Source organism: Parambassis ranga, chromosome 17 (genome assembly GCF_900634625.1).
Source record: "Parambassis ranga chromosome 17, fParRan2.1, whole genome shotgun sequence".
NCBI lineage: Eukaryota > Metazoa > Chordata > Actinopteri > Ambassidae > Parambassis > Parambassis ranga.
Window position 1 is genome coordinate 8574039 of NC_041037.1, and position 18764 is coordinate 8592802.

Below are 18764 nucleotides of genomic sequence, written 5' to 3' on the forward strand. Positions count from 1 at the left end.
GAGCTTCCTGTGAGTCAAGTATTTCCTGTTTATCGCCTATCAAGACTCAAATTGTCTTCCTCCGGTCAGCAGAGGCACGAAATCAGTCTTATCGAGCACGAACATGCATGCACTAACACACATGGGGTGGCTGTGATACTACCTGTCTTTTCAGTACCCCAGATTAACATTACTTCATTGTTCTGCCTTGCAAACAACAAATAAGAACCAACTTTCAACATTTACTCATACAGAATTTGTCCAAGAGGTAAAACTAGAACTCTTCATGCTGCAATAATTGCATACTAGGGGTCCACCGTCAGTGAAGTGCGTGTGGGAGAGAGGTGCCGAGCTGTAAATCAGCGGCTCTGTGTGCAGCTTAGACAAAGTGCGTCGGATAAGTCTCGGGTAAAACCGCTGAGGAAACATAAGCAAGAGGCTGCACGATACTGCCTCCCCAACAGCAGCAGTGATTATGTATGCGCGCACGCACACACGCACACACACACACTCCCTTACACCATCTCATAGTCATCCTACAAAGGACCTTGTGAAAAACAGTAATCCTTCCTTTTAAGCTCTTTACAGATCTGCTTATTTCCACTGTTCCAACTCAAGCATTGTCCTTTACTGTTACACACATATTTTAATACTAAAGCTGCAGATTCTGAGGTTTGCTCAGGAATGTGTGCCTTAACATGTCAAACCAGATGTCAAGACATGAAAGATAGGCCGAGCTGTTACTGTTAAGTGCATGTTAATCTGTGTCCAACCACAAAAAACATACCGATCTGATGCATTCCTGCGTTGCACTGGTGATAAATTACCTTATTTTTCCAGACAAAGGCATCACAATAGAAATTAATAACTTAACAATTATAAATAATGACGGCATTGTTAACAAAACACACTTAATTTGCCAGAGCTTGTATAAGAGAATAAACATATTAAAACAACATCTAGACAATATACCAAGAAGCTACTTCATTTTTGTTTTCACATACTTGGTAAAATGTATTTTCCAGGAATGACTCTGAATATCAACAAACATGGCCTGTCGAGTATAAAGGTCAGAACCTTTAAGGAGCCATGTGTTCACAACACAAAAGTACCTGGACTCTAGCTACTCTGTATGGATCATAGTTGGTGTATTTTGTTGTTTGCCAGCTGCTCTGCAGAGAAAAATATTCCAATTAAAGGCTGCATCCCTGCATCAAGGCAAACGCAGCAGCCACAGTAAAACTACATGGTGTTAATTGCATGTCCTGGTTTAATTAACAGCATGTCCTTTTTTATTTTGAACATGACATTTTACTTCTTCAGGGCATCCGGAAAAGACTCAGTGCCTCATGTGGGACTGCAGCCACTCCAATACAAACCACCCTGTTTGCTAGAAAGTAGAGATTTACAGAGATGAAAGATGAGTCGCTATCCCTGTACGGCGGTGTGGACTTAAGAGAGGGCAGGATGCCTTCAGAGGCAGGCAGGCATTAGTTGGTGATTAGTCTCCTGTCTCCCAGGGATGGATTTTTTTTTTAATGGGATTATTCATCAGGATTTACTGTTCTGGTAATAATCCCCTCTCATCTCTAATGAGTAAATACAGTTTTACAGCTTTTTTGTTGTTAATAACCCTGTTGCTGTGTCCAACTCACTGCAGAGCTGTGTGTGTGTGTGTGTGTGTGTGTGAGGAAACAAAGCAGGTTCCAGTCTGTGTGCGCGCAGTCCCATCACATGTGTACCTGTGTGTCCATGTGTGCAGGATCAGAGCAGTTCATCGGGGTTGATGTCTGGTATTGGCTGTCTCCAGTAACAGAAAGAACTATACTCTGGCATGACAAAGGCCTCGTTCTGCTCTTTGCTCAACAGAGGGAACACATGCTCCACCAGCTCACTAAGTCTGCCATAACTGTGAAGAACAAGACCAGGGCACAAAGACAGAGAGATTGTAAAGACTCAGAACAGTTATAAATAAAATCTGGATATTTTAAGCTAGTATGTGACCACAAAACTAGCACAACTAACAGATTTTTTAAATGGTATTTATGTGTTGTGAATCTCACTAATGAAGAATGTATATGTCTGTATATGTGTATATGGACAGTTTACAGTGACAAGCTCATTTCAGATCTACTGAACCCGTTTGCTTCACACTGTATCTGACAATAATGACAATCACATTCATTCTGATGGCACCAAAGTCTCGGCCTTTGTGTTAGACAAAGACGGAACCAGCAGTGTACTTACGAGGACTTGTTGCCCTTGGTCTGCTCCTGGATCAACTCTCCCTTAGGATTAACAGTGAAGATCCTACACAATGGAACTCCAACTTCCTTGTAGGCAAACGCATCCTGTATGGAGATATTATGGCTCAATCTTTAAAAGTCATTAGAGAACACACTTGATTATATATAATGCTCAGAAAGTAGCCTCTCACACATAATACACACCGTTACTGCCGGAAATAAATGCCATAATAACATTTACCACAGATTACCTGTTTGTGTTCAATCTGTGGCAACATCTCTACAGTTATTGTGCTGGTGGAAAACTGAGATTTTTCATGTTTGTGTGTCTTATTTTTTGTTTGTTTTGTTTGGAGAGAAATGCAGACAGAGTTTTGATGGCTGAGCCAGCGCTTCATCTGGGTGTTGGTGTTTATGCAGCTGAAGATGGGATGCTGTGCCCAACTTGAGCTCCCTTCCACAGATGAAGTTACATGAGATCATACTCCGCCAGTGACCTCAGTGCCGGTTCAGCCCAGCTCTGAGTTCACATGTTTTGGTCTGCTAAACTGAATCCAAAAGCGTGACGATCATGGGTCGAGGACGGGAAAACAAAGCTCACCTACATGTAAAAAATTAGCAATTTAATGTGTGAGAGTGTGACATCTTCAAACATGCATTAACTCACATTAGTTCTATTCCCAAAGGCAGCGTAAAATGGCTGCTTGTTATGCTGGAACAGGTTCTTAATGTCTGTAAGGCATTCAATCTTGAAGATCTCTGGTTTCTTCTCAATCACCTCCCTGAAGCACACAGACAGTTTCATTAGAGCGACACACATATACATGTTTTTACCATGGATCATGTCTGACAGTGGTGATCGTGCACAATAATGTGAATAGGTTACTATGGTAATACACTAACCATAATGTGTTTTTAAAGTCAGAGAAAATTACACATGTATCCTAATCATCATTAATCCTCATGTATCTTTATAGATACAGCAGAGCAATGTCTACATACATAAGTACAATTATACAGTAAAATACACAAGTGAGTATTTAAGCCACAAAATACAATAATTTAGCAATGGCAACAAGTCAGTGACATTCATGTCCTCATAAACCATGAGCTTGCTGAAGTCTAATGACAGCATATGAAGTGCTCATTATGGAAAATCAACTATGATGATAAGGATATAATGTATATGATGGGACACACACACACACAGACACACAGAGCCTATACTACTGTACCTGTGGAAAGCAGAGAAGAGGCTGCTGGGAGAGAGCATAAGAGGTCCACGGGGCAGGATGATGCCTCCATCATTAACCCACTGCAGGTAACCTCTTGTCATGTCGGCCATGCCAATAGCCCGAGCTGAGCAGTACAAGAACTTGTAGCCATTCCTGCCAATGGAGAGGGAAGTGCTCATTAACCAATAGACATTATCATCATCATGACCATAAAAGCAAATACTAAGAATAGCATTTTAATTAGATCGGTTACATTGGTGTGCAGAAGCGGATATAACAATCCACTGAAAATTTCACTGTGGAAATACCATTTACCAGCCTTTGCTCATGTCCACTACTGCCGATGTAAAGCAGAACCCCCCCCCCCCCCCCCCCCCAAAAAAAAAGGAAATCAAAAGGGTAATCTACACAAGCACTAATGAGTTTAATGGTGTTTTTGATTCTGCAATAATTAGGCCTTAATAATAAATTAAAACTTACTGAGTCATCCACCACAGAGCATCCCACACAAACACTGGGAGGAAATATCAACTCCACAGAAAGCCGAGTGGGAATCAAACCCAGACAGTCCTAACCACTGACCAGCCATTCATTCTTCCTCTGTGATTAACCACTGTTGTTGTGCACTTACTCAGCTACTGAGTGGTAGAGCTTGGCAATTCCCTGGTGAGTCCAGTCCTTCCCCAACTGTGGAAGAATCTGTCCAAATACATCTGACCTACAACGTTAAAACACAAATAAAATTATTGACATGAAGAAAGGGATGCCCCCCTCTGCCAGATACATGGGAAGCAAAAAAAAATTAGCAGATATGAAACTGAAGGAAAATGAAGATGGGTTGTAGAGACTGCACAAAAGAGGTCAAATAAAGCTCTAAAACTACTTTACCATTTCATCACAAATATAGAACATTATGGACTGTTCTCCACTAATGAGGGTTACGGGCCCATAGGGGAGGTGCCATCTCCCTCTCAGCTTATGGCCGTGTAAGCTCAGAGACTGAAATGTAAATGGGCTCATTATAGTCCCTGTGCTCTTCACCCTGTTACTCAAAGAAAGCCACATGTCACAGGTTGGTCTAAAGGGTCAGAGAGATAATAAGCTGCAGTGAATCCGAACCTGTTTGATGTTGACCACCTTTGAACCTCGCAGAGTGGGCGTTAGAGAGGCAACAGATGCCAGATTTGTTTCAAAAGAGATATAACTGGCTTTAAGATAATTAAAATAGCTTCATATAAATAGAACAGGGTTATGCCTTAAGATCTGGTATTAGAAAGAAACTTGATCGTGCCTATAGCAATGAAGTTGTGCAAAAAGATTGCTAAAAAAAAAAAGACAGACTGCTTTTTAAGTGACAGCTAAGCCACTGTCCATTCTCTATCTAGCTATGAAACAAGGAGCCATATTTTAATACTAGACATGTGAGACTGCTACAGAGATACTGTCTTGTCTTTGCACACATGGTTCCTTTAGTGCATAATGGATGTTTCCAGAACATGCTCAGCTAAGTGTGCAACAGGTGCCATTACTTGATCTGACTACAACTGGCTTCAACATCAAATGACACTATGCATTAAGAATACCAGAAAAAAACAAAAACACAAAGCTATATTCCCCGTACTTGGTGATGGTTCCATCAATGTCTGAGATAATGACTTTGTCGTCCCAGTTCCACAGGTAGATGGTTCCCTCACAGCGGCATGTGCCCTGGTATTGAGTGGTGATGCTGAATGTCACATCATTAGGACCCTCCTTCAGCTTCAGACAGGCCTGAAAAAAAACACAAATAGAACTGTGAGGTCACCTAAAGGAACAGGCCATTTCATTCACTAAAATGCTTTCCAACAATACACCAGAAGGCACATGTGCAGGTCTTTAGAGCCCCCTACAGGCCATAAGACACATAAACACCAAGCAGCGTATGGGCAAACAGCAGAGGGAGCTCTAATCTACCACAGATCCTAACACAGGAAGTGCTGTTTAATCAGTATACAAATCATATGTCAAATTTTATATAACACAAAGAAAACATTACATGACTTAAATGAAGGAATATGTGTAGGCATATACTTACAATCTGATCAGAAGAGAGGCGTAGTGACTTCCTATAAGTGTGTGGGCTGGGATGATGCTGACCATCTACTGGCTGCAGTCTCTCTTGACAAGATGCAGCACTGACCTCCTTGGCTTCCTCATCACTGGATGAATCTCCAGCTTTAGGCCTGCAGTATATAAAGTTATGGTTATTTATTCTTACTGATTATCTGCTGAAAAAAAACATTTCTGACTTGCTGACTGCTTCCATCTATTCAAATAAATGTGTGATTACACTAAAAGCAACTTTGCTTTGCAACTCCAAGTACTATCTGATATTACAGCTTCAATACTCAATCAGTAACTCCATGGTTCATAACATACTGTAGGGCCAGCTTCTCCTGAGATATGGAAGTTCCTTCTTCTTCCAAAGGAGACTCCTCCTTCGTTTCAAGCTTTGTCTCTGACTGGAGGAAAGAAAGAACAGTTAAGAAGTCACCTCTACTGCAACTACAGAAATGTTTCTTAAGACGTGTGCACACCGTCTTGATTGTACTATCCGCCCTCTTTCGCCAGAACCACCAGCGGCCTGACTTCTTTGGCATTTTCTCTTTCACCCAGGCCTCCTCTGTAGCCTACAAAAAAAACAAAAACAATAGGTAACAATGAACAAGCTGTTAGGGAGAATAAACAAAAACAGAATGTGACAACAAAACCTAGATAAATTACCTTTGGTAAATTCTTCTGAAATGCTTGTAGACTCAGAATCAAGGGTGCTGCTAGTGTCCAGTTATAATATCTGAGAATACAATAATGACCCACATATTTAAAATAATGTGTATCTCAAGTATGAACATTTATGTGAAATACAAAATTCTTACATACCTATTTCCTATCTTTACTACCAGATTGGGGTTATCTATAATTGCTGGATTTTCGGCAAATTCATGATAGGTGATGATGTGCTCCATGAATCTTTCTGCAAACACAGAGGAGAAAGGAAGACTAATTAAAGCCTGCAGATGAAAAGGTCAATGGCAGTGAGCTATAACATCTTACTACACAAAAAGGTCAGGAAACTTTTTCTTCTGTCAGCCACAGCAGCAGAAGGCTTCACCTCCAGATGAGAAAATATATATTTTATTTACCAAGATAGAATGAAAGAGAGTGGTTATAGAGTGGTAATATACAAAAGAACATATTGTTGGGGTTTAGTGTGAAAAGTAGATGCATGTGGCTTTGAAGGGGAATAGAGGAACAGACAGGGAATCCACTGTAGTAATAAAACACATTTAAAGAGACACTCCAAAATTAAATATTTTATCCTTCCAGATTGTGTCGAGGCTTGTGCTTTTGGGTCATTGGTCAATGCATGCCGCCTTCTGCTCTAGAGTATTTTTTGATACTCTGAGCATCACAGATTGAGGGCCATTTAGATCCATTATTCTGAAAAACTATATAAGCAATTTACATCAAAACAATGTAGATGGCCAAACAGCACTGCAAACCACAGTGAATGCCTCTACTGGCTCAGGATATCTTTGTGCCTTTCAAAGACACGCACTTAAGGCTGCATTTTTTATGAGTAACAAAGTCGTGTACCTTTGGATATTTCAGCATTTTCTGTGAGACCTCCGCACAGAGAAAGGGTGACATCAGGGAGGTCACTGGCTGAGTCAGAAAGACACTCTGTCCCACTGTCAGCTGCCGCACTCCCCACCGACTGTGGAGACTGTGAGCCTGACCGCATCTCCGAGTCCATCCAGTGCTTAGCAGCTGCTTCAGACTCACTGGTGCAGTAATAAAAAAAGCATAATGTCACCATACCGTCTTCAGGGCTTTCACAGTGTTATTGTAGAGGGGTATTTTTCTACCTCTGTTCATGTTATAAATAGAACACTTTCACTAATTAAAACAGGTCAAGCAATTAGGTGCCTCATTCATGTCTAACCTCTTAGGAAAATATCTTGCAGCAACATCAGGTTCAAGTACATTCAAGTCATCTAGGTAGATATCTTCAGGACCCTGATGCTGGCTCCGCTTCGGGACCCCTGCGTTCAACAACATTTTATTATTCACCTGATAAGGTATAGGTTAAGCACAGTTATAAACAGTACTGACCAATCAATGGCCATACCTTTCTTTTTAGAAGGTGAATCGCTCTGGTGACTATTGGAAGGGGTGGAGGTCGCCACACCGGACAGCAAGACATCCAGGGGCTCGGTGGGGGTTATAGGACTCACAGAGGATATGGTGCTGACAGATGACAGTGTATTCATGGGTGTTACAGTGGTGACAGGGGTGCGAGGTTCTGGTTTCACAATGGTACACATAGAGGAGGAGGCAGCATTTTCCTTTTCAATCTCAGTTTCGTTCTCCATGGCCTCTGAGCTGAGGATGACACGGAAGTGGGTGGTCTCCGACGGTGTGATGGTCACTGTTTTTATTAGTTCTTGTTTTTCTTTTTTTGTGACCTGGATATTAAATAGAAGGGGTTACTATGATGATGAGTGTTCAGGGGTGTTCAATTGATTTAAATTTGTTTGGAAGGGAATGCTTACCCTGGTTGTTTCTGGAAACTCTCCCCAGGTCCACTGCATGTGGGACTCTGCTCGGAGCAAACTCTCAGAAGGCCTCACCACCAGTTCAGAGTCACTCTTCGGTGAAAAGGCCTGAGACAAGCCATGACTACGGAAAGAGATACAATCAGTACGATAGAGAATAGAGATATGTGTCTAAGCCTAACAGTTGCAAATTGATGGATATTTATGTCAGGACATACCTGTCATCTGCTGGCCAGTCCCCATCAGACATTGGATAACCATCAAGGCTGTGTCTGGGAGCGGGCAATTTAGGGTCAATGTCACGCATTGTGGTCACTGAAGGCGACCTGAAATAAGGGTGTAAAATGCATATAATAAACAACCAATCTCTGTTTAAAAAAACTTCTCAAATAAGCAAAGTCCCTTTAATTACCTTGAAACGTGTGCTGCAGTTTCCTCATCAGAGCTCATGTCCATCTCAAATATCTCTTCATTTTGCCCAGTGCTGGACGTAGCAGCGGTTGTAGCAGCGGTTGCACTAGCAGCAATAGCATTAGCTGTGGCGACTGACATTGGTGGGGTCAGTTCCTCTCTACGGGGGTCTCCTTTGTGCTTCTTTCTCCGTCTTTTCTTCTTTTTCGTGGCCATAGTGCTGGGAGCAGGTGGTTCAGGTGGGTCTTCGGGGTCGATAGGGTCATCTTCCAGATCTTTTGGCGACCTGTGCTCCACTTCTGAGATCCAGAACAGATGACTCTCAGTGGGGATTGGAGATGTAGCCAGGTGGGCAGGGACAATCTGCTAAAGTAAAAATGCCGCAACACGACACTTAGGGCATGAAAACAAGTGCAAGCAAAAGCAGTATTAAAGATCCCTAGAGACGGCATAGTGACTCAGGCAATACAGAGCTGTCACAATACAAGCTCAGGTAGCTTTAGCAATAGGTCACATTGCCATAGAGCAACCGTCCAACACTGGGTTAGATATTTCCTCACACAAATGTAGCCTGTACGTATTAGGCAGAGGGATCTTGAGACATCATGTGCACGCAAATGAGGCTGAAATCACTTTTAAATTAGTTGTCTTTCAAACTACTTTAACACATTTTGGAGCTGGGCTGAAACATGTTAAACGAAAAACCTATGCTATGCTTCAAGTATAGATAAACTTAATTCATCTTTTAATGTACTGCTTACATTGAGCTGTTCAGCCTCCTGGACAAAAAAGGCCTCTCCGTTGTCACCAAGCTTCATGTGCAGGTCTACAGGCTCTCCATTCACTTCAATGTCAATCTGGAAAAATGTGGCATAAAACATGATTAACATCTTATTGTTACTGCAGAGTTCTTTTTTGTAATGTAAAAATTAAAAGAAAACCAATGAAATAAATGATCTATTGGAAAAAAACAAAACAGGGCTGGTTTTATTTTTACTTCCATTATTTGTTTGGACCATATAGAATGCATAGAAGCTACTTAGAGCTGCATCTGTTCCCCTGGAGCTTAGGGGAACCTAATAAGCATATGGGTCTTCTGGGCTTGCATTCTGTGGAGCCTGCCAACAGAACAAGGCCATTCATGTTTGCCAGGCAACCCCCAGTGTACTGAGGCCATTCAGAAACTTGACACCACAAATGAAAAAAAAAAAAAAAACAGGTCACGTCTGGCAGAGACTGCAAAGGATGTAGACTTTGACTCATGAGTGCTCTGCAACCTGAAACCAAATCATCAATATTAATTTGCAACCAGTAGTCATCCACATAATCAAGTCAAGTTATTCCTTTCTCTCATGTGATCTGACATTGTGTATCTTTCCTTTTGCTCACATATTTTACTGCTGGTGTGGTTTCTCTGCAGCCTCAAGATTTAATTTCACCCCCTCAGGGTTGCCAAGGGGAATTTATGTATGCTGGTGGTTGAGAATTTCAATGCCCAATTAATAATGAGCCTGAATAAATGAGGGTCCTCTTCAACCTTTCAGTCAGTAACAGGTTACAGTCATTCGAGTGGCTGAGCTGTGGATTTGCCAAGACTATGCTGAATAATTGGAATTACTGAAGACAATGGCTGACTGCAGATGCTTAAAATAAAACTGTTTTTTTGGTTCTCACAGTACCAACCTATTTGAATTGTTAAGTTCATATTTATCTCCAGGAAAATGAAAGGAGTGAATGTATCTGTAGCTGTGTTTAATGAATATCTCAAATGTTTTTAAGAACCAAACTGCAAATTATGAACTTTTCTGGGTGCCAGCACAAGTGACGATATGTGTGAGGACAGACACACAATCCACAGCCAAACCTTAATTAGTATTTGGCTGTCGACTACAGTTGAATTCCCACTCTGAATTTTTAAAAATGCCTGTAAGTTTAAAACAAACGCCACATCATTTATCCAACACAGAAGGTTTAATACATATATAGTTAGAAGCAGCCCTTAAGGGTCTGATAAATGATCTTAGGGACTCCTGTGTTACTGTTAACTGTTACACAACAGCCCTTTGTTGAGGCCTTCTTCATGTTCCCCCCCTCTCCCACGCATTCAAGGAGTAGCTGTTGTCATAGAAACCACTCATTCATTCCTCCCCTCAAAGCCCATCAACATTCTAGGTAGGTGGTGAGACTGTGTTAGCCCCCCTACAAATCATTACCCACTGTGGTCGACCAGCAAGTAAAAAAAGCTTTTCTTCAAGCCAGTGCACAGTATTACAGCTTTAGAAATAGAGGTCAGGACAAGTTCAGCATCCGACTATTGTTTTGCAAAATGCAAGAAATGTCATGAGTCTTCATGTGAACTATAAAGGCCAATAAGCTAATTGAATAACAACTGGGAAATCTTACAATCATTTAATCACACATATTTTTATACATCTGCATCTTCTAACTGCTGCCAAAATAGGTGAAACCTGCTCTCCCTTCTCGTCAATTAGGCCAGTGCAGAGGTGCTACAAAAATGCTTCTTTCTTAGGTGAGAAGTATAGGCTAAAAATAACCCCACTCTTCCTTAATGATTAATGGGATCTGATTTGCAGGGAGAAATATACAGTGTAGTAACAAGTACTATCAATGAAGGAGAAAATCCCAGAGCATCACACCTCTGTTCTGAAAACATAAAAGATCTCACTGGATGATTCATATTCTGTGATCACTCTGTTCAACATTTATCAATTATCCACAATGAAACTGTGTGTTTCATGAGCTGAGTGCTGGTGTTTTTTTATGAAATACAGATATATGACAACGCCTTGAGAAAGATGTCATTAACCATTTTACATATGCTCACACACTCTTGTGAATTTATAACTGACATCATTTCATGCAGTAGTCATTACACAACATACAGAAAAATCTGATTTAACACTAGCAGACTAATGATTACAAAAATCAATTTATCTATTCATTCATTCTCTAGTTAGAGCAGAAACACCCTTGTCTCCAGCAACCACCTCCTCCTCTTCCTAGGGGATTCTGCAGCTACTCCCAGGGCAGCTGGCTTACCGTACCTGGTAAGCTCAGGGTGGGCCTCCGTATCAGACACCTGAACTACCTCAACTGGCTTTCTTAATGTGCAGGGGTAGCTGCACCCTAAAGCAACTCAACTGTCAACAACTTTGCCAGGAACTCCATCCGAAATGAGGCAAACATTCTGTAGTTTTCATGCTCTTTGTGCTTAAATGTGCATTTAGCAACTTACTAAAACTCATCTGATTTGATGTGTTTCGATGGGGGTCAATACAGTGAAAGAATAACAGAATAAAAACACATACTCACCACTTTCTCTTTGGAGCGCAGTACACCCAGCTTGCCGAAGCGCACGTGGAATGGCGAACACTGGTAGGTTCCATCTCTTTGGCGGACAACCACAACATCGATACAGCCTGACAGCGTGGCCTGATTAATGCCCTTGTACAGTTCTTTGACGGTTACCAGAACCTGTCCTGCCAATTGGCCCACGTAGTTCATAGTGTCCGCCTGTAGGGGAGAGCGAAAAACAAAATATTAGCTGAGTTAATGTAAAGATTAGGGTGTGGTGTTTGGCAGGGCCAGCACAAATACTGAAATGTAACAGCTTTTTTCTGGATTTCCCTCACATTCTCTATGTTGTGGCTTCTCACTCTCTGCCTCGTTCTGCCCTGCGGTGTTTCTTATCTCCTGACCTGCATACAGACTGCAAGACACTGTTACCCTATCACTGGGCCACTGTTTCACATGAGGAGCATTAGAGAGAGAGGGACTAATGGCTGGGCCAAAACAATGAGACGACCTCATACTGAGATCCCACTGCCCTCCTGCCATGGGAGCAGCTGACTTCCTGTTTACATTCATGACTCCCTGTTAAAGATGCATTTCGGTGCTCATAATTATAGGGGTTTGGACTAATGAAGCGCATTCCCTCAAAACATTTTAGCCATTTGAGATGAGCAGTTTGTAGGGCTGTAAAATCCTTGAGAAGCATAAGCCCCTAAATCAAGAGAGAAAATTATACACAGACAGAGGCTAATTGTACATAATCACACAACCTTTCCTGCCTTCCTGTGGCCTCTTTACTGAACTAGATTATTTACAGCCATTTGTGCACACTGAGACAGGGTGTGCATGTAACGATTAACTTTATAAACATGATTTTAGTTTGCTAGGGTCAGGGTTTAGTTTAGTGGGGCTTGTAAACAGAGTCCCCTGCTGACTTCATCGGATTTATGTAACCTGAAATGCTCCTATCTCACACTGACCTTTTGTTCTAATTCTATCCATGAGAGCCAGGGGGGGTGGGAGAAGAGGGGGGCAGGGGGTAGAGAATAGGGGCATTTGTGCAATGGTGCCATCATACAATATTATAAATTGGCGTGGTATTTTTTTTCTCTCCAGAGAACATGCTGACAAACACAGACCAAAAAAATATGTAGGAGTATGAACAGGCGTCACAAAACATTTCTCCTCAGACAGCAATGATTGCAATATGTTTGGAAGACATGGAGAAGAGACTCGGCTCGACTTTTAAGCACTTCGACCCAGACTTGTACCCACAGGATGAAAAACACAGTATTTTTCCATTTTGTTGACACTCTCTAAAATGACACACTCCTCAGGTATCAACATCAATATTGTGACAACCTAGGCTGAGACATTATGCTACACCTATGTCAACACACCTGAGGGAAACAGGGAAGTTAAAAAAAACATTTTATCGCTGCTTCCATGACAGTGAGTGAGAATGTATTAACAATGCAAGTCAAGGCACATACATACTGCTAGTAAAACATTTAATGATTGTGTATTATGTTTTTGAGTGACTTAAAAAAGAGTGAGTCAACAAGGATAGGACTAGTGTACAATCAGTGGAGTGTCAGGTATTAACCAAGTTATTTTTCATCAGAATTTTGGCATGTGTCTATCTGGATTTTCAGTACCTCTTATGTCAGTTGAGGAAATGATTGACACACATTTGGCGAACATTAGTACATGATTAACTATGTATCACTTTTCTTTTGAGGCCAAACACATTACTTTCATTTTGAGGCCAAATATTATAACAGTAAAACTGCACCTAATGCCAACCTCTTGTCATCTGGGCTGGCACAGAGTTAACAACCATGAAGATACATGAAGTAGTAAGAGAGTTATTCTACATTAAAAACAACAATTACCCACACAAAGGAGCTGCTGGGAAAGGCACCAGTAGCTAATTATCAAGAAAAGCAGTCGCATGTGACAAACATGCTTCACTTGCTTCTACCCATTGTCTTTTATTCTTTCAGTGCCAAGACCTGAAGTAGGACATACAATTAGTTAAACACCGTCAGACACAGACCCCGGGGTACAGATAAAACAACACACAGGTGAAGTAAGCACCAAGGAGCCATTAAACTGACATCATCCATCTGATTCACTGTGGTTATATGTCCACTAAGCTTGACTGCAACAATAACACAACAAGTCAAGCAACCTTTCACAACAAAAACAAAAAGACTAGCAGACCATCAGGCCCTCTAGGCATCAGGCCCAGGCAATGACCGTCTAGGAAACCTGTCAGTGCTGACTCACCAGGGACCAAGACGACTTCAGGGAGGAGGACTCATCCTGTTCACTGTTGTCTGTGTTCTCTGTGTTGCTTTCCATGGGATCCCTGCTCCCCCAGGATCTCTGTCTCTTCATCACTTTTAGAGCGCCAGCTCTTACTCTACCCACCTCAGGACACTCCACTGGGACCAGTTTTTTCCTCCCTCATATTTTGATGATAATGTCTTTCTGCCATCCTAAATCCAATGTCAAACATGACCTACCTAATCACCTCAGAGTAACCCACCCCAGGGTAAATACAGATACACTATCTGGAGCGAGCGGCGATTGCGCAATATGGTCATAAACTTTGTCATACTTCTTCTGGGCTATTCTTTCCAGCATGTGCATTTGTGCTCATCCAGTCAGTTGACAGGATACAAAGGGTTTAGCCAATGGGATGGCCTCTTTCATGTGGCGGTGTGTGACTGATAAGGGACAGCTAATTCCTGTGAACGGGTAAGCAATGTTTTCCCCTGATAACAGGGGGAAAAAAACCAAGAGGTACTCTGCGTGATGTACTTGCACAGCCAGTCACATGTACGTTACAGTCTTTGCTGAGTGTGCCTGTTATTGTGCATGACTTATCAAAAGGGGGAGGAGGAGTTGGGGGAATTTAGGCCATTGACCGGTCAACCAAAGGAATATTCAGTACACTTGACATACACATGTTGATTTTCTGTTGCTTATTTACTACAGAACAGTACACGTTCAATAAGTACAAGCAGTAAAGCAGTGATGAATTCAAACATGTGTTCAGGAAATCATCCCTGGTCTATCTGATGGCATCCTCCTGCCTAGTTACCTGAATTTCCCCTCAAGGATCAATAAAGTATCCAGCTATGTAGTTCACCTCCTAAGTGAGTGCCTAAGTGGAACATAATGCATGACAGTCTTCCAAAAAGGCCTCAGCCTTACGGCCCTATCAGCTAAGCCTTCTGTAAACACTGGCAAAAAACAACACTGGCCTACTGAGTGGAGGGCTGTGAACTGTCCCTCCTCCTGTGCTTGTATCTGTTCTGTGTTCAAGAATTTGACAAGAGCCATACATAAACAAACACGTTTACAAATGAAATGCTAGGAGCAAAAATCATACTCCCTGTGTATTTTATGTGGCAGCTGTAACAGAATGAACGTTTATCTAGGATGAAGAGCCACCAGATTAGACATGATATGATCTTATTCTTAATACACACATATAGCTTTCATGTGTCATGATTGCACAGTTGCTTTGAGTAGGAGACAAAGATTCAGTCCTGTGAGGGAGCTCAGCTGACCAACCAGGTTCATGTTACACTCTTTCATGTATTAGGTTACACTAGACTGCACCAAAATTGGGCCTACTCATAATGTAAAGTAAACCACAACAACTACACAAACCCTGACACACACACACACACAGAGTGCGGGCTTTCATTTACATATATACTGCAGCGGTGCTTGATATTTCCTCTAAATTTAATTCCTAATTTTCCAGCGTGAATTTGGTGACCCAAGAAGAAGAAACAGTGAAAGCCTCACAGTGAGGCTGCCACACACACAATTGGGGCTACATACTGTAAGAAATAAAAAAGTCCCCTCCCTTGTTATTAGGGGGAAAAAAGATCATCAGAACAACCTTGAAGTTTAAAAAAAATCTACAGAACATTTAGAGGCAGCAGACAGAAATGCTGTTACAGCAAATTCTTTTTTTTACTGGTAGGTCTTTTTGAATATTTTTTTCCTAAAAACTGTCACTTACAATAACAACAAATTCAATTTATTATCCCTAAAGAACTTTATAAACTAATAACTATAACCAATATAAATATAAGAATAGGATTTGTTTACCACGCTGGAACCTGACAGGTTAAAGGCACTGCTCAGTGTAGGTTTATATGAGTTTTTTAGGCTACCTAAGGCAACATGGTTGGACTCGTGATGTGACACTGATTAAGTGACAGTATCAGTGTGTTGCTATCTGATAATACACATTTACATTAAATGGCTATAGGGTGTTTACTCTTACCTGACCCTAGCTGGATGGTCCGGTTTATAATGTCATCAGAATGGAGTGGAACATACATTTTAAGCAACTGCACTTCAGTATAATTTGGTGGAGTCGAGACTTTTATAACAAACAACATACAAGCTAGCTCACAATAGCTACAAACAAACGTTGCAGTTTAATCGTAGCTATTTTAGCTAAAAATGCTAATTTCAGAGACTAAAGCAGGCATACAGTTTGATTACAATGTCTCCACTAGTGAACAAGTGCTGCGAGAGAGACAAATAAATGCGGAAATAAACAAACAGAAAATAAAACTTAAACCCTGACTATCGGTGGGACCAGTAGTATGAATTTTCAGCGACAGTCAAGTGGAGTTAAATATAGTAGAGTGTGGAAAAAATGAATGGAGACGGGGCTCACAGCTAGCTGGTTGCCAGCCTGCCTGCCTGTTAACCCCTAGCTAGCTTCAATGTTGTCGTTTACCGTTAATGGCAAACGGTGAAACGTTAACATGAGAGTCGCTCGTTACGTCGCCGGTTTCAATGAGAAGTCGTTACATCCATATAATATGTGATGAACACATTTCCTGTACAGTCGATATGTTTGTCAGTCAAATTATCCATCAGAAGCTAAAAATCGTTAGCCAGCTGCTGACATGCTAGCTAACGTTAGCTGACGGGAGATTCAGAAATGTGCATTATCACAGTCAGCAGCGGCGGGCGGCTGTAAAATGGGTTAAAAATGACAGTATCTCTCAGAACATACCTTTCGGTTACTTCAGCGGGAGGCTGCCGGTGAAGGGTGTTGCCGTGTCTTCAGTCAGCCCCCATTTCCTAGCCCGTGAAACTCCTCGGAAGCCTCTTGACGTGTCCGTGCCTGGACCACCGCGTTAGACTGGTGTGTATACTGTGTATGTGTGTGTGTGTGTGTGTGTGTGTGGTAGTCGCGGTTGATGGGACAGAGCCGCTCAGCGGCGGCGGCGCTCACACACAGCTGCTGCTGGGACACCTCCGCTCAGTCCAAGGTTTAAAAACAATAACGCAATAATGAAACTTGATGGTGGCTGTTTGCCTGCAGTTATGATTATTATTACTTCAAGGAATGTGTTTAAGTTAAACTTATGACTGTTCTGTGGTTCTACACCACTCCCTCCATCTACATAAGTAAAGAGACTGAGAAATCTCTTCATTCATGTGGGAATTGTGTCTTTAAGTTGTTCTGTCATGAACAAGTGACAGACCCCCAAACAGTGACACATTGGAGCAGCACCTCCATTACAATGACAGTGTCACTGAGCCGTGTGGCTCTGCAGCTGACTACAAGCAGGTTTGGCGGGTCATCAAGCTGCTTCAGTTTGCTGCAGCCACAGAACCACTGTACTATATGGACAGGAGCTATGGAGATGGAGTTTCTGATTCTTGAGATAAAAACAAAACTGCATTAAGAAAAAGGTGTAAGGTTGCGTCACTGTAATGATACATAATTAACTTCACATACGATGACGTTTATGTAGGTCCAGATTTTTACATCTTAACATTTATCATAATTAGGGGGCCGAACACTTCAGCTTCATGCCTACACCCACCTCAGCTCCACTCATGTTCCAGCTCTTTGCCTGTATTTGAGCTAACCAGGTGTGTAGGAGATTCAGCTTTTTAGAAACCAAGTGATGTTACATAAGATTTGTCCAAATGTATTTACAGCGTAACTGCATGAAAATGTGATCTTTAATGCTATCAAGGGTATTTCTGTAATTGCTTTCACTGTCAGAGAGGGAATATATAAAAGTCTTTCCCTGTAGCTTATTTAGAAACTGAACAATTCTCTTCTGTCCTTGAGGCCATCCCCAGAGCTTCTTAGGGAGGCATTTTTAACACAGAAATTCACAATGGTCCCCTTGTAGATCGGATCCCTAAACAATCTATGTTCCTACTCTCATCTATGGTCATGAGCTCTGGGTAGTGACCGAAAGAATGAGAAGGTGTCCGGGGGTACACACAGGATGCGGTGTGTCTTGGCTGGTGTAGGAACACCTCAAGATTTCCCTGGAAGAGCTGGAAAAAGTGTCCAGTGAGGGAAGCCTGGGTGTCTCTGCTTAGACTGCTGAACTCACAACCCGGCCCCAGATAAGCGGTAGTGCAGTTTTATTACCTTGTAATTTGAAGATAAACATGTTTAACTTACTGTGTTCAGATACACTGCCTGAGACCTGCTGCTGCAGGGGAGTTGATGAGTTTCCTGCCATTATACATACCTGAAAGACAAGTTTCCTACAGCGTCTGATACGTATGTGATGTGTTTTAAAGTATGCCAGTAATGTCTTCACTACTCTACAGAGGCTGTGTGCAGCACCTGACATGAACCAGTTTTAAATGCTGTGACATTCACACGACGTGTTTACCTAGTTACTCCACCTATACTACAAATGGTAGGGATGACTTGTACCTCACAATACACACACAACAATGTAAACACGAAAGCTGTTTATATGTTGTAGTCGGTGGATCCTGTGACGTATCTACTGATTGATTCTCACACTACAACAGAAAGCAAATCATTATAGGTAAAAACACACAATTACTCCTTTATTTTTTTACAGTATGAAAACCTCAGCGTGACGTGAATTTGAGGTCAAAGGTCACCCCCATGTAATACTGTAGCATTATAAGAATTCAGTGTTTTTTTT

General features: G+C 41.7%; 1 protein-coding gene across 3 annotated transcripts; it reads right to left on the reverse strand.

Annotated features, from left to right (window-relative positions):
* Positions 1–36: 36 nt before the first annotated feature.
* On the reverse strand, positions 37–17068 carry lpin2 (lipin 2). Of its 3 annotated transcripts, none has more exons than XM_028428451.1 (20): positions 16844–17068; positions 11803–12003; positions 9231–9326; positions 8471–8835; positions 8277–8384; positions 8056–8182; positions 7632–7968; positions 7446–7545; positions 7097–7284; positions 6380–6473; positions 6224–6293; positions 6037–6129; positions 5879–5961; positions 5535–5682; positions 5082–5230; positions 4092–4178; positions 3461–3613; positions 2893–3007; positions 2227–2330; positions 37–1888 (listed from the first exon to the last, which is right to left on the reverse strand). In XM_028428451.1, the coding sequence occupies exons 2-20, from the start codon at positions 11992–11994 to the stop codon at positions 1744–1746; spliced, it is 2754 nt and encodes a 917-aa protein (XP_028284252.1). In that variant the 5' UTR covers positions 11995–12003; positions 16844–17068; the 3' UTR covers positions 37–1743. The 3 variants fall into 3 exon arrangements, with proteins under 3 accessions (XP_028284252.1, XP_028284251.1, XP_028284250.1); XM_028428450.1 differs by lacking the exon at positions 16844–17068 and adding an exon at positions 14074–14399 and having other exon boundaries at positions 8471–8832; XM_028428449.1 differs by lacking the exon at positions 16844–17068 and adding an exon at positions 14074–14399.
* Between the last annotated feature and the right edge of the window lie 1696 nt (positions 17069–18764).